The sequence below is a fragment of the Carcharodon carcharias genome, chromosome 13 (genome assembly GCF_017639515.1).
Source record: "Carcharodon carcharias isolate sCarCar2 chromosome 13, sCarCar2.pri, whole genome shotgun sequence".
Classification (NCBI taxonomy): domain Eukaryota; kingdom Metazoa; phylum Chordata; class Chondrichthyes; order Lamniformes; family Lamnidae; genus Carcharodon; species Carcharodon carcharias.
The window spans coordinates 5737214-5751494 of record NC_054479.1 but is presented as its reverse complement, the minus strand read 5'-3'; the positions used below and the strand labels follow the sequence as shown (position 1 = coordinate 5751494).

General features: G+C 43.0%; 1 protein-coding gene and 1 non-coding gene across 13 annotated transcripts in view; both read right to left on the bottom strand.

Moving 5' to 3' along the window:
* ep400 (E1A binding protein p400) overlaps window positions 1-14281 on the bottom strand; it is a 143910-nt gene that overhangs the window by 48396 nt on the left and 81233 nt on the right. For 11 of the 12 annotated variants that reach the window (XM_041202555.1, XM_041202549.1, XM_041202552.1 and 8 more), the window contains 8 exons: window positions 13960-14130; window positions 13777-13871; window positions 12986-13305; window positions 7256-7458; window positions 5985-6154; window positions 4126-4322; window positions 3591-3702; window positions 867-1010 (listed from right to left, as the gene is read on the bottom strand). In XM_041202555.1, the coding sequence (XP_041058489.1) occupies window positions 867-1010; window positions 3591-3702; window positions 4126-4322; window positions 5985-6154; window positions 7256-7458; window positions 12986-13305; window positions 13777-13871; window positions 13960-14130 (1412 nt within the window). The remainder of the gene's footprint in view (window positions 1-866; window positions 1011-3590; window positions 3703-4125; window positions 4323-5984; window positions 6155-7255; window positions 7459-12985; window positions 13306-13776; window positions 13872-13959; window positions 14131-14281) is intronic. The other variant, XM_041202558.1, reaches the window with a different exon arrangement.
* LOC121286576 lies at window positions 5682-5820 on the bottom strand. Its single transcript, XR_005944999.1, has one exon. It is a non-coding gene; the product is annotated as a small nucleolar RNA SNORA49 (small nucleolar RNA).

Genomic DNA, 14281 nt, shown 5'->3' with positions numbered 1-14281 from the left:
GTGGAGAGACACTGTTTATTCTGAATATGTAGCAACAGCATCACCTGGTGGTCAAACTATGCCTGGCTTTCAGCAAAGTAACATGCAGTTTACTGGGCAATCTGCAATCACTACAATGATATGTATTTATATGGCACTTCAACCCAGTAGAAGGTCCCAAGTTGCTTCACGGGAATGGCTATCAAATAAAATTTGACACCAAGCCAGCAGTTCGAACAGGTGGTCAAAGAGGTAACATAACATTGCAAATGTAAATGGAGACATTTCAAATATTCACCACAGAAGCAGCATGGACAAGTTAGTCTGTTGTATTTATTTAATAATTTCACTCAAGTTAGACTATTATATTTATTTCTCCCACAAATGTGAAGCAGCACGTTTCAGAATAATTGAAACATTTTAGAAAGTAGCAACCGCCTGCAGGTTACAAGCTTCATGAAGACAGTTCAATGAATTATATCATTGAAGTGTACGATTCTCCCAGTGTGCCCCTGATCTTGGTTGCCATGAGGAGGCACTAAGCAAACGCCTGGGCTACCTCAAGAGAGAATTTTCAACCACAGCTAAAACTGCTGGGGAAGAACATAGGGACAGCCTTCCCAGGAAATGGGAAAAGAAACAAAAATTCGTACAAAATGCATAAAATTAAATGATGTTTAATAAGAGCAATTTTTTTTTGAATTTTAAAGGAAAACATTAACCTGTCTTTTCTATCAACTGTAGCTGGTGGATGCTCTGTGCGTTTCTAAGATTTTGTGTTAGCTTCTGTCTAACTTGGGAACTGAACGATACAGATAGAAGAACAGGCCTGTGTGAAATTAGCAGTAAGTCAATTATAAAACCAGCAATTAAATGGGTTTGAATACCTCCAGGAAGGGCTTGGTCTCTTTTGGTGAGATCTGGTTTGCCAAGGATGGTACCTGAGAGAGCACGACAAACTCCTCTGCTTTTAGCTTCAATGCAGACTCTCCCATGAAAGCAGGGATTTCAAACAGGTCACGGACTGTTTGCTGTAACAAAATGTCAGAATTTGTACTGATCATAAAGCTGAAGTAGTGCTGAATGTTAGCTGGAGAATGAGCAATCAACAAAGCAGCAGTCTTAATGATAACATTGAAAACGATCAGCATGAGCAGTTTATGACTGTCACCTAAACTTCCAAACTGACAATAAATTTTTGTTTTTATAGACACACACACACACCATCTAACAGAGATGCAGCTTATTCAGCTTTCAGCTAGTTTTAGTAAGCATTAGGCCAGTCATCATTAGGTAGTGTTTACAGCCATTCAGTCCAACTAGTCTGTGAATTAAAAAATATATAAATACCAGCATTCATAGGATGGGGAATCCCTGGCTGGGCCAGCATTTACCGCCCATCCCCAATTGCCCTTCAGAAGGTGGTGGTGAGCTGCCTTCTTGAACCGCTGCAGTCCATGTGGTGTAGGTACACCCACAGTGCTGTTAGGGAGGGAGTTCCAGGATTTTGACCCAGCGACAGTGAAGGAACGGCGATATATTCCCAAGTCGGGATGATAAGTGGCTTGGAGGGGAACTTGCATGTGGTGGTACTCCCATCCATCTGCTGCCCTTGTCCTTCTAGATGGTAGAGGTTGTGGGTTTGGAAGGTGCTCTCTAAGGAGCCTTGGGGTGAGTTGCTGTAGATGGGACACACTGCTGCCACCATGAAGGGAGTGAATATTTGTGGGTGTGGTACCAATCAAGCGGACTGCTTTGTCCTGGATGGTGTCGAGTTTCTTGTGTTGTTGGAGCTGCACTCATTCAGGCAAGTGGGGAGTATTCCATCACACTCCTGACTTGTGCCTTGTAGATGGTGGACAGGCTTTGGGGAGTCAGGTGGTGAGTTATTTGCCGCAGTATTCCTAGCCTCTGACCTGCTCTTGTAGCCACAGTACTTACATGGCTAGTCCAGTTCAGTTTCTGGTCAATGGTAACCCCCAGGATGTTGAAAGTAGGGGATTCAGCAATGGTAATGCCATTGAATGTCAAGGGGAGATGGTTAGATTCTCTCTTGTTGGAGATGGTCATTGCCTGGCACTTTTGTGATACAAATGTTACTTGCCACATGTCAGCCCAAGCTTGGATATTGTCCAGATCTTGCTGCATTTGAACATGGACTGCTTCAGTATCTGAGGAGTCACGAATGGTGCTGAACATTGTGCAATCATCAGCGAATACCCCCACTTCTGACATTATGATGGAAGGAAGGTCATTGATGAAGCAGCTGAAGATGGTTGGGCCAAGGACACTACCCTGAGGAACTCTTGCGATGATGTCCTGGAACTGAGATGATTGACCTCCAACAACCACAACCAACTTGCTTTGTGGTAGGTATGACTCCAACCAGCGGAGAGTTTTCTCCCCGGTTCCCACTGACTCCAGTTTTGCGAGGGCTCCTTGATGCTGCACTCGGTCAAATGCTGCCTTGATGCCAAGGGCAGTCACCCTCATCTCATGCTCCATATGAGCCCTCTTCCATCCTATTACAGCTAACCCTGGTTGATGTGCTTGTTTCATAGCAATATTCAGGGCAGAGAATTAATGACTGTGAGACAAATTGTTGCCAACAGTTGTCAGCTTGTTTCGGTGATAATACTCTCACCTCCGACTCAGAGCCTTGTGGCTTCAAGACCCAATGGAGACCTGTGCATATAAATCTAGGATAACACTCCAGTGCAGTAATCGGGGACTTACAAATGAGGCATCAAAATTGAGGCCTCACCTTCCCTTGCAGGTAGGTGTTGTACAGCTGTGGCACTGTTTAGCAGAGCAGCCAGCAAGCTCTGCCCAGTGTCTTGGTCTATACTTATCCCCCGATCAACAACACAGAGTATCGGGTCATTCATCTCATTGCTGTCTGTGGGATTTTGCTGTGCGTAAACTGGCTACTGCGCTTCCCTACATTGGAACAGTGACTATACTTCAGGAGCACTTTGTTGGCTGTGAAATGCTTTGGGCTGTCCTGAGGTTGTGACAGGGGTGTTTAGGCAACTTTATTCCATGTAATTTAAACCGACTGCAGATAGGACTGAGAGAAAAGGGCATTAGTGTAATGATGCTTAAAATGCCACTGCACTCTGCTGAACTCCAGTTCAAACACACAACAGCATGGACCCAGAAAAATCAAGAGATGAGGTTCACGGTCTCTGAGTGTGAGTTTAGATCCTTTTTTTTGTCTTGGACACAGTTTTGTCAGCCTCAAATATGAGGAATCCTCATCAGTTTCTAGCTGAATGCAAAACGAGAAGCCACACCATAGCAGAATTTTCCATATTAGGAAAAAACGCATCAGTTTTTTTGGAAATCACTCAACAGCCAATTTGGCAGTCCCATGGAAAATTAGCTTGACTACAACTTAAACTGGAAACAGAGAACAATATCTGGGTAAATTATTCAAAGCATTAGCCACTCCTTTAGAGGAAATGCCCAATGATGCAAATTGCACTTTCCCCCAAAATGGTTCTAATTTCTTCTCCATTTTTCCCATGACTGCTATTCTCAAAATACCAGGAGACGTTCAGACTCTCCCTGATTCTTTCTGTAACAGCAAATGTACTGGGGACAAATACCTGTTGCAAGTATGCTGTGCAATAGTTGCTCCCATGTGAAGCCACGTCTCTGATCAAATTCTTCGTGCCATTCTTGAGAAGTTTCTCCTCGATGGAGTTTCCAATAACCAGTCTGCAGTGAAAACATAGACAAGGTGAGTCAGCGGCTCCAACATTTACAAGTGCCTGGTTACCAAAATTTAAATTTATCTGCCATCTGTCAATTTTTTTTGCCTATTCCAGATCTTAACAAACATTCACTGCAGTTTCCTTTGGACTTCAGAATTAAGTGCCATACCTTTTTTCAAAAGTAGCAAATGGCCTACTCCTGTTCTTATGTGGCTTGGTGTCAAATTTTCGTTTGCTAATGCTCTTGCTTACTACGCTAAATGTGTTATATAAACTGTTAAGATCTGGGAGACCAATTTGTAAATAATTGCTTTGATACAATCCCAGGTTAATGCCAGGTCCAAACTTAACAAATGTAATGACACAAATGCATTATTCACAATGTATTGTTCACATGATTAAACAAGTGTAATTTCCGCACATATACCTGTATATATGGATGTCTTTACACTTTCCAATTCTGTCACACCATTCCTGGACTTGTGAATCCAGGGTTGGGTTCAAGTCACTGTCATAGACTATTACAGTATCAGCATCTATCAGATTAGCTCCTGCAGCACCACCTCGGGTGGAAATGATGGCGCAGAACATGCGCTTATCTGTATTAAAAAGTTTCATCAGCGCCTGTAAATAGAAAGTTCACAATGATTAGACAGCACGCACACACACACACACACACACACACACACACACACACACACACACACACACACACACACACACACACACACACACTCACTCTCCCCCACCCCCCCGACTGACTCAGATTAAGAAGGGGAGCTGATTCCGTGTTCATGAATCTCTAGGTATTAAACTAAATTGATAGAAAACCAAGGGGTGTGTGCCCGATGGAAAGCTATAAAAGTGCAAGTTGTTGAGGCTCCTCGAGCAGTGCTCCCTGCTGGGAGTACCAGGTCATAGGACTGGCCTTAAATGTAATTTTTCACCTTTAACTTCAATCGTTCATACATTTTTAAAAAATGCATTTTTTTTTGGGGGGAAGTGGTTTTTCTATTCATTGACAGGATGTGGGCATTGCTGGCTAGACCAGTATTTATTGCCCATCCCTAACTGTCCTGAGGTGGTGGTGGTTAGCTGCCTTCTTGAACTACTGCATCCCATGCGTACATCCACAGTGCTGTTTGGAAGGGAGTTCCAGGGTTGGCCCAGCAAATATGATTCCAAGTCAGAACGGTGAGTGGCTTGGAGGGGATGTTAGCGCAGGGACTGAATGTTTAAAGTGGTGGATGGGGTTTCAATTAAGTCGGCTGCTTTGCCCTGGATGGTATCGAGCTTCTTAGGTGTTGTTGGAGCTGCACTCATCCAGGGAAGTGGGGGTATTCCATCACACTCCTGACTTATGCCTTGTAGATGGGGGACAGACTCTGGGGAGTCAGGTGGTGAGTTACTTGCTGCATAGTTCCTAGCCTCTGATCTGCTCTTGTAGCCACAGTATTTATGTGGCTAGTCCAGTTCAGTTTCTGGGCAATGGTAACGCCCAGGATGACAGTGGCAAGGTGACCTTGATTGCTACATCCCTAATTGCCAAGGGCATTAAGAATCAGCCATGTAATTTGGGACTGGAGTCAAGTATAAGCCAGCCGGGCAGGGGGTGGCAAGTTTACCCCTGACCCTCCAAAGGACACTTATGAACCAGATGGGTCTTTTTTTTTTTTAAAAGCAACTAACCAACAATTTTGATAGTAATTTTATCTGGTGCCAGCCAGTCAATGATCAGCTTTACTGAATTCAATTGTCACGATGGGATTTGAAACCACAACCTCTGACCTCCGAGCTGACAGTTCACTACCATAACCACATATATCATACTGTAGTACTCCATTGTTGATTTCTGTCATTCCTTACATTGTCAAAAGCACTTGCCTCCTTGAGGCGAGTATGATATGAGAGCCAGCCAGCATGGGTACAATGGCCACACCCTGTGCTGTAACCATTCTATTAAACCACACTGTGGATTAAACTGTTGTCAGCACATTCTATAGGCCCCAGAGGATATTACATTAATTCCCACTGGGGAGGGAAAAAGGCATCTTAATCTACCCCCAGGACAATGACAGTACACAATATAAGTTTTACTGTGTCTGCAGTAAGGATGGGGGAGACGGCATCAGCTACGGAAAAGAATGGCACCACAAACCATTAAACCTGAACAACTGGAGCCGATATTAGAAACAGGGACTGGAATTTTATATACACATTATATATGTAAATGCATACATGCACATTTATTATATATAAAAATACTTACTTTAAAAAAAAACATACCTGTCGTTGGTTAAGATGAACATTACCATCAACTCTCACAAAAGCAAAACTATGGTAGTCCAGAAAACTCTCCAGAATGTCCAGCATTTGAACCATTTGTGTGAATATCAACACCCGGCGTCTTTCTGATTTCAGTTTGTGAAGCAAAACAGCTAGTGCTTCCAATTTCCCTGTGTAAGGACAATCAGAATGAAAGTTCAGTTCTTCTCATTCCAATCTGGTGACTGACTTCCCCAGTTAAACTGAAGAAACGGAATTGAAAATCAGGGGATTTTTTAAAACCTTCTCTGTCTGGCTGAGACCAGGCATGACGTAGCCACAATGGAGGAAGAGGTTTTCCCGCTAGCCGCCCCCCACCACCCCCCCTCCCCCAACCGCCCCTGTCCCTGGGACTCTGCTGCCACGACACTGGCCTGGGTGGGGATGCAACTGGGGATTTCCCCATCAGGGAAGTGCAGCCCAGATCACCAAGAGGTGAGCTGCTCAAGATAAGCTCAGAGGATTAGGAGTCCTTCTCTGGGCCTTACAGGGCAAGTGGAGGCCTCCCTTTCCCTGGAATCTGCCCCCCTTCCCAAAATGGGGCCCCACTCCTCACAAGCCCTGTACTAACCTGTCTTGTTGCTATAATGGGCTTGGTTGGGTGGACACTGCCTGCCTACTTCCTGGGTTGTTTTAGAGCCCTTCAAGATTTCTGAGCACCCCCCCCCAATTCCCGCCTCTGGAGCATTCCCGAGTTTAATCACTCTACCATTGGCGACCATGAATTCAACTGTCCAGGCCCCAAGTAAGGTCTAGAATTTCTAAGCCTCTCCACTTCTATCTCTCATAGTCCTCCTTAAAGCCTACTACCTTATTGACTTTTGGACAATGCCTTATATTATTCAGCGGCAAAAGTATTTTTACTGATAATGCTCCTGTGAAGCACTCTTGGGATGTTTTGCTACGTTTAAGGCACAAGTTGATATTGGCACGTTAATGAGTGAAACTCATTAAAATTGACCGGGCTTCCCACTGCTGCTTGGGTGGCTGTTTGCTGAGCTGCTTTCCTGCCTGGGGGCCAAAACCTGCCAAGTCCCTCACTCCCAAAAAATGTGGCTTCCTCACCCGACTCTGCCAATAAATTGGACACTTAAGGCAAAAAGGAAATGAAGGGTGAAGTGCACAGCACAGCATGGAATGGCAGCTCCGTCTCAAACTCCAGAGAATGTCACTGTTTATACGAAAAAAATCATCGCATTTCAGAAGAGACAACTCCCTCTAACTTTACTAACCTGAGTCAAACTGTACAAGCCTCGGGTCAGTTAACTGTAGCATTGTTGTCGATGTAACCTGCTGCAGCTGCTGGGAGTACGGAGCCAGCTCCTTTTTAAGATTAGATTTAAACAGCCGCATGCGGTGCGCGTAAGGTGGTGGAGGGTTTAACGTGTACAGGATTGGCGGGGACGCCACTACATTTGGAACAACACAGTGAACCCTGCGGAAAAGGCACAACGTTTCTTAATACAAGTTTCAATACAAAAAAAGCGAGACCACTCTAACTGGAAATGCAAAGTAAGTTTGACTTCAAACCTGTATTTCGTCACATTTCGAACTGAGAAAACAATTGAGGTCTTGAAAGAAAATGCCAGCAGCAAAATTAGAAAACATTGGGCTGGGTTTTCAAATGCCTGCAGGGTTGAGGCCCGGTGCAGGCATGATTTGAAAATCGCAGTCCTGGAGGAAGCCAGCTCATGATCCTATTGCCTCCTGGACAGTTTCAAATTTTCAATAGGCTGGGGGAGGGAACGAGCAACTGGCTCAGCAGCGATTACCAGGCCATTAAGCTCCTTTAGGTCTGGTGCATGTTATTGCCCAGTAGTTGGACTCACTGCGGGGACATTCAAAGTTTAATTTTATTTGTTAAAAACGGAATTATGATGGGGATAACTGGACCAGATCTAGCGCTGGATGTTAAGTTTGCTTGAATGGTCATTTTCCAACACCTGACATTCTGAGGAGCTGTCTGCTCTAATCATTAAGGCAGTGGCAGCCCCCAACATGGGTGCTGCCTGCCTTTGCCACTGGTGCCAGGCAGGCAGCTCCCATCTCATGGTGGCGCTTGCGCCACTATGTGGGCACCGAGCTCACCTCATTTGAACTTATAAATAGAGTCACAAGAGCAAAGCAGCTTGTGGGGTTGGGCCCTGGATTCCTTCCCGGTGCTGGGTTCCCAAATCTACTTTGATAATCTGGCCCAATTAACTCAAGGCAGAGAATATGTTCAAAGAAATTGGACTTTAGCTCCCATGATCTATGTATGCAGTTATGTATACGCTCCGGGAAGAAGATCAATCCTTGCCAACAGTTAACAAGTACTCTATTTCAGCAGAAACTTTTCACCTTCTAAGACACATCTACATTTGTAGCTAAAATGTTGCATTCATTACACTAAACAGTAGGCTGGCTTTGCAGTGCAGTACTGAGGAGGTGCTGTACTTTACAGTTACTTGAGAAAGTAAGACTGCCTGCCTGTCCAGGTGAACATTGAAAAGATCACCTGGCACTTTTATTGAAGAAGCAGCATTTCCCTGGTTTCCTGGTAACATTCATGCCTCAACCAACACCACCAAAACCGATTCATAGGCCATTTATCTAATTTTCCATTTGTGGAATCTTGCTGTGCGCAAAAATGGCTTCCTGTGTTTTCCTACATAACAACAGAGACCACAATACAGAAGTAATTATTTGGCAGTGAAGAACTTTAGGCAATGCTGAGACAGGAAGGAGGCTATACACAAATGCGGTTTCTTTCTCCCTACTTTGGCTGCTTGAGTCTTGTGTTATGATTTTTTTACCTGGATTACTTGCTTTCTACACATCTGTAAATGACAAAACAATGGCAAGTTAAATAATGATTTGTTTGGAAATTGGAGAAATACAGCCAGGGTGTAAAAGTAGCCTCCAGGATTATGACTGGAGCAACAACATTTTCCAGCCTTTAAGCTACACCACTCGTTTTTGCAGCAAGAATTTAAAAAGCATAGCTGACTCACCTACATATCCTATAGCCAGTCACAGAACGTCACAGGTAAAGCCCAGCACATTGTTGTGTTCAAATCCTTCCATGGCCTTGCCTCCTCTATCTCTGTAACCAGCCCAACAATCCTCCGATCTCTCTGCATTTCTCCCACTCTGGCCTCTAATCCCTAACTTCTGAAGCTCCGCCATGGGTGACCACGCCTTCTGCTGCCTGGGCCCCAAGCTGTGGAATTCCTTCTCCAAACCTTTCCATCTCTTTGACTTCCTTTAAGATGTTCCTTAAAATATCTCTCTCTGCCCAAGATTTTGGTCATTTGCCCTAATAGTATCTCATTCAAATGGTCAAATTTTGTCTGATTAAAAACTGTGACGTGCCATGAGATGCTCTACTTTGGTTATAAATGCTAGTTATTTTTGTCTGCTGAACCAGAACTGCGAGCTGCAACAGGTTACAAGCCAATCAGTTCCCTCCTCTTTCAACAATATAATTTCTCCAAATCTTTATACTTCCAGTCAATACCAGAGTTAATTTCAGGTCATTATATTTTTGTCCTTTTTTATATGCACACTAAATATAAAACCTTATCCTGTGTCAATCACAACCCCGCCTCCCCACTCCTTGGCTACAACCCCCTCCCATCCACCCATTGCATCTATTTTCAAGCCACTTCTGGCTTTACACAGGCCATGCATAATCCAAAACCACCAACAGTGCCTAACAAAAAAAGGTCACTTCAGGACCAATCATAGCTATTCGTAGCACATAGTTCAATAGTCGTGCTCTGGGCAGGATGAGACCATTGATCCAGCTAGCCTACCCTTCCAAACCACTCATCAACACCCTGCCTGTGTTTCTGGAACCAATCCACATGTATCTATCTCTTCATCCTGGAATCCAACCAGTCCTTGTTTAAATCCCGCCATGGTTTTCTAACCAATTGCTCTCATTGCTCGTCTGCTGCAGAATTCTACCACCTTGTCACTCAGAAAATGTTGTCTATTTCCTCATAACGCTCTTAACTGCAAACTGTGTCTTGTGCTGCTCAAGTCTTTAACTTGCATAAGAACTTTTCTGGACCCCAATTCCCCCATAGTTCCCTCCTCCACCATAGAGTAAAATCCCAGGTGGTAATGCCATTTGAGACAGAAGTGTGTGGATTCAAGCTCTACTCCAGGACTCGAGCATGTAATCCAAGTTGAAACTTGACTAAAAAAACAAAAGAATGACTAAAAAAAAGAGGAGGGAGAAATTAAGTGTGTGAGAGAAAGCTAGCTAGAAATATAAGAACAGACAGTAAGAGTTTCTACATGCATTTAAAAAGAAAAAGAGTAAATAAGCTGAGTGTTAGTCCTCCAGAGAAAGTGTGTCTGGGGAATAATAATGGAAAATAAGGAAATGGCAGATAAATTAAACAGATATTTGGTGTGTGTCTTCACTGTAGGAGATACAAATAACTTCCCAAAAATAACTAAGTCAAGAGGTGAAAGGGAGGGAGGAACTTCAATCAATTATAATCACCAGGGAAAGGGTACAGAGAAAATAATCAGAACTAAAGGCTGGCAAGTTCCTAGGTCCTGATGAACTTCATCCTAGGGTCTAAAAAGAAATGGCTGCTGAGATAGAAGATGGATTGGTTTCAGTTTTCCAAAATTCCTTCAATTCTGGAAACGCCCCATCAAGATGGAAAATAACAAATGTAACTCCTCTATTCAAGAAAGGAAGGAGATAGAAAGCAAGAAACTGCAGGCCGGTTCTCATAACATCTGTCATAGGGAAAATGGTGGAATCTATTATAAAGGAAGCTATAGCAGGACACTTAGAAATTTTCAATGCAATCAGGCAGAGTCAAACATGGTTTTGTGAGAGGGAAATAGTTTTTAACTAATTTATTAGAGTTCTTTGAGGAAGTAACAAGCAACGGGGATAAAGGGGAGCTGGTAGCCATCATGCCCATGGATTTCCAGAAGGCATCTGACAAGGTGCCACATCAGAGTTTACGACACAAAATAAGAGCTCATGGTGTAGGAGGTAAAAAATTAACATGTTAGAGGACTGATTAGCTAACAGGAAACAGAAAATGTGCCTAAATGGGTCATTTTGGGTTGGCAAGATGTAATGAGTGGAGTGCCACAGTGGTCAGGGCTGAGGCCTCAACTATTTACAATTCATATTAATGACTTAGATGAAGAGATCAAATGTACGGCTGCTAAATTGCTTTGACACAAAGGTAGGTAGGACAGCAGGTTGTGAGGAGGGCATAAAGAGTCTGCAAAGGGATATAGACAGGTTAAGCGAGTGGGAGTGGGCAAAAATTTGTCAAATGGGGTTCAATGTGGGAAAACGTGAACTTGTCCACCTTGGCAGGAAGAATAGAAAAACAGCCTATTATTTAAATGGGGAGAGATTGCAGAGGCATTTGGGCATCCTGGAACATGGAATCACAAAGTTAATATGCAGGTACAGCAAGTGATTAGTAAAGCAAGTGGAAAGTTCTTGTTTATTGCAAGGGGAATAGAATATAAAAGTAAGGATGCTTTGCTGCAGTTGTAAAGAGCATTTGTGAGACAACATCTAGAGTGCTGTGTACAGTTTTAACCTCCTTGTTTAACAAAGGACAATTATATTAGAAGCAGTTCAGAGAAGGTTCACTCAACTGATTTCTGGGATATAGGGGTTATCTTCCAAGGAAAGGGTGGACAGGTTGGGCCTGCATCCACCGGAGTTTAGAAAAATGAGAGGTGATCTTACTGAAACGTATAGGATCCTGAGGAGACTTGACAGGGTGGATGCTGAAAGGATGTTTCCTCTTGCGGGAGAGACTAGAACCAGGGGACACAATTTAAAAATAAGGCGTCTCCCATTTAAGGCGGAGAGGAGGAAAAACTTTACTCTCAGGAGGACGTGGATCTTTGGAATTCTCTTCCCCAGAGCGCGGTGGAAGGGTCATTGAATATTTTTAAGGCAGAGTTATATAGATTAACTATCAAGGGAGTCAAATGTTATCAGAGGTATGCAGGAAAGTGGAGTCGAGGCCGCAATCAATCAGCCATAATCTTATCAAATGGCAGAACAGGCTCGAGGGGCTAAATAGCCCACTCCGGCTCCTAATTCGTATATTCATATGCTCCATGCAGTCCTGAAGGAGGACTGCATTGTCAGAGGTGCCATCTTTCAGATGAAACCTTATATCAAGTTGGCCTGTTCAAACGGATGTTAAAGATACCATGAAACTGCTTGAAGAATAAAAGGGAACTCTCTCAGTTTCATGACCAACATTCCTCCATCAACCAAATCAGGTTAACTGATCATTCATCTCATTGTTGCTTGGTGTGACAAGATAAGAATCATGTGGCTTGCAACTTGGCTGCTGCATTTGCCTGTGAGGCAACTGTGGCAGCATTTTTAAAAGTAAGTCGATGGCTCCATACAACATGCCAAGAATGTAAAAGGTTCCTTATATTAATGCAAGTTTTTATTTTACCTGGCCAATCTTTCCTCATGAAATCCAGAAATCTGGTTAGTCATCTGTCTTAACGTGGAATTTCCCCAACAGTTCTACATCTTGTTTTTAATATGGAGACTGAATACTTGGAACAATGTGACAGATGCAGTCTCAACAACTTTCAATACCACCCCGCTAACTTAAGTCATCTCCCCAGGCACACCATCCATCCTTACTTTGTGATCCTGAACATTTTATTCACTTTCTTCATCAGCTGTGAATGATGAAATCTAGTAGCAGGATCGATGCTACTTTAATTTTAGGTTAAGCTCAAGATTACAGCACAGAGTCTAAAAGCTGGGTCAGGTTCTGCACATTAACGCAAAAAAAAAAACCTCTTAGATCTCCTGACCAATTGGCTCCTGATATCAACGGCTTAATACATTGGAAGATGCTCATCAGTACCTTCAGCTGTGATCTCGAGATGCTACTGTAAAATTTACCAACTGCTGTGACTTATTACATGTTAAAAGTATTCACCTTTTAATAATATCTTGCATACTTTCTTGCCTCTGATCCGCGGACAGGATCGTCCGTGACAAAGAATCTGTCCGTTTCCACGTTACCTCAGCAAAGCAGTCACTAACTGATTGCTGAATGTTGCAGCAGTTCACATAACCAGAGGAAAGCCAGGAATTCCCAGTTGATTTAGACTTTGTAAGTCTATATTCACCAATCAAGAAGCAGACTCCCAACAGTTCTGTGCCATAGACAGGCACCACAGAACACCGTTTCTCATTTATCAAAAAAATCCGGTCCAAACGTTCCTTTATGAATTTTTTCTTTTCTTCTATAGAATCCTATAAATCAGTAACACAATTCTCAAATGTGACAGAAAAAAAGCACTGAACAAGCAGTAATTTGTGTCAACAGGTTACCTTTAGAAGCATTAAAATTGGGGGTGTGTTTTAACAGCAGAATAATCCATGCCATTTTTATCCCCTGAAGTCAGGCAACAATGCAATTAAATTCTCCTTTCAACGGTGGTGCAACAGTGCCTCCATTGACAGGAGTGTGTAATTACAGTGTGACAAGCCTTCTTAGACACTATGGACATAGTAATTTATAATGGAAAGAATTGATTGGAAGTACACACAATTTCTAAAGAAAAACATAGATACAAAGATAGACAAACCAGTGCTCTCTCACATTCTCGGTTAATAATTTTTCACAATCTGACTAAGCGTAAAAACATTGATCTTGGAAGATTACTATGAATACTCGAATCTGACACAATGGCCTTAGCAGCTTGTTTAAAATAATCTGATTACCTGTGCAGCAGATCCTAGAGAAGATATTGGCCTTAGGATTGCTCCTTGCTCTCCAGACGCTGAACTACTAACTGTTCTGGTTGTGAGGAAAGACGCTGAAAAACAGACAACACGTTTACGATTTGTGGTAAACGTAGATGCATAAACTGAGCATATTAATTCCACAGTCCCTAAGCCACTTACCTTGCGTTGAAATAGGAGCGGAAACAGAACTGGGTACTATTCCTTGCTGGTTTCCAGTTGCAGCTGATGCGTTTTGGACAGCGCTGCCCTGGGACGGTGTTTGTAACAGAGCTTGACTTTGTTGACGCATAATCTGTTGCCCCGGTGCTGATACAATTTGGAGGACATTACCTGTAGTCATTTTTTTTAAATTAAAAGGGTGGTGAAATGATTTTTCTCATACAATGCTAAATTTATTGCTATCATAATTCCCTTGCAGGAAGTTGCCTTTCCCTATCACCTAGTTTTTTCTCAAGGTAGAATCAAGGTTTTCTTTCCCTCT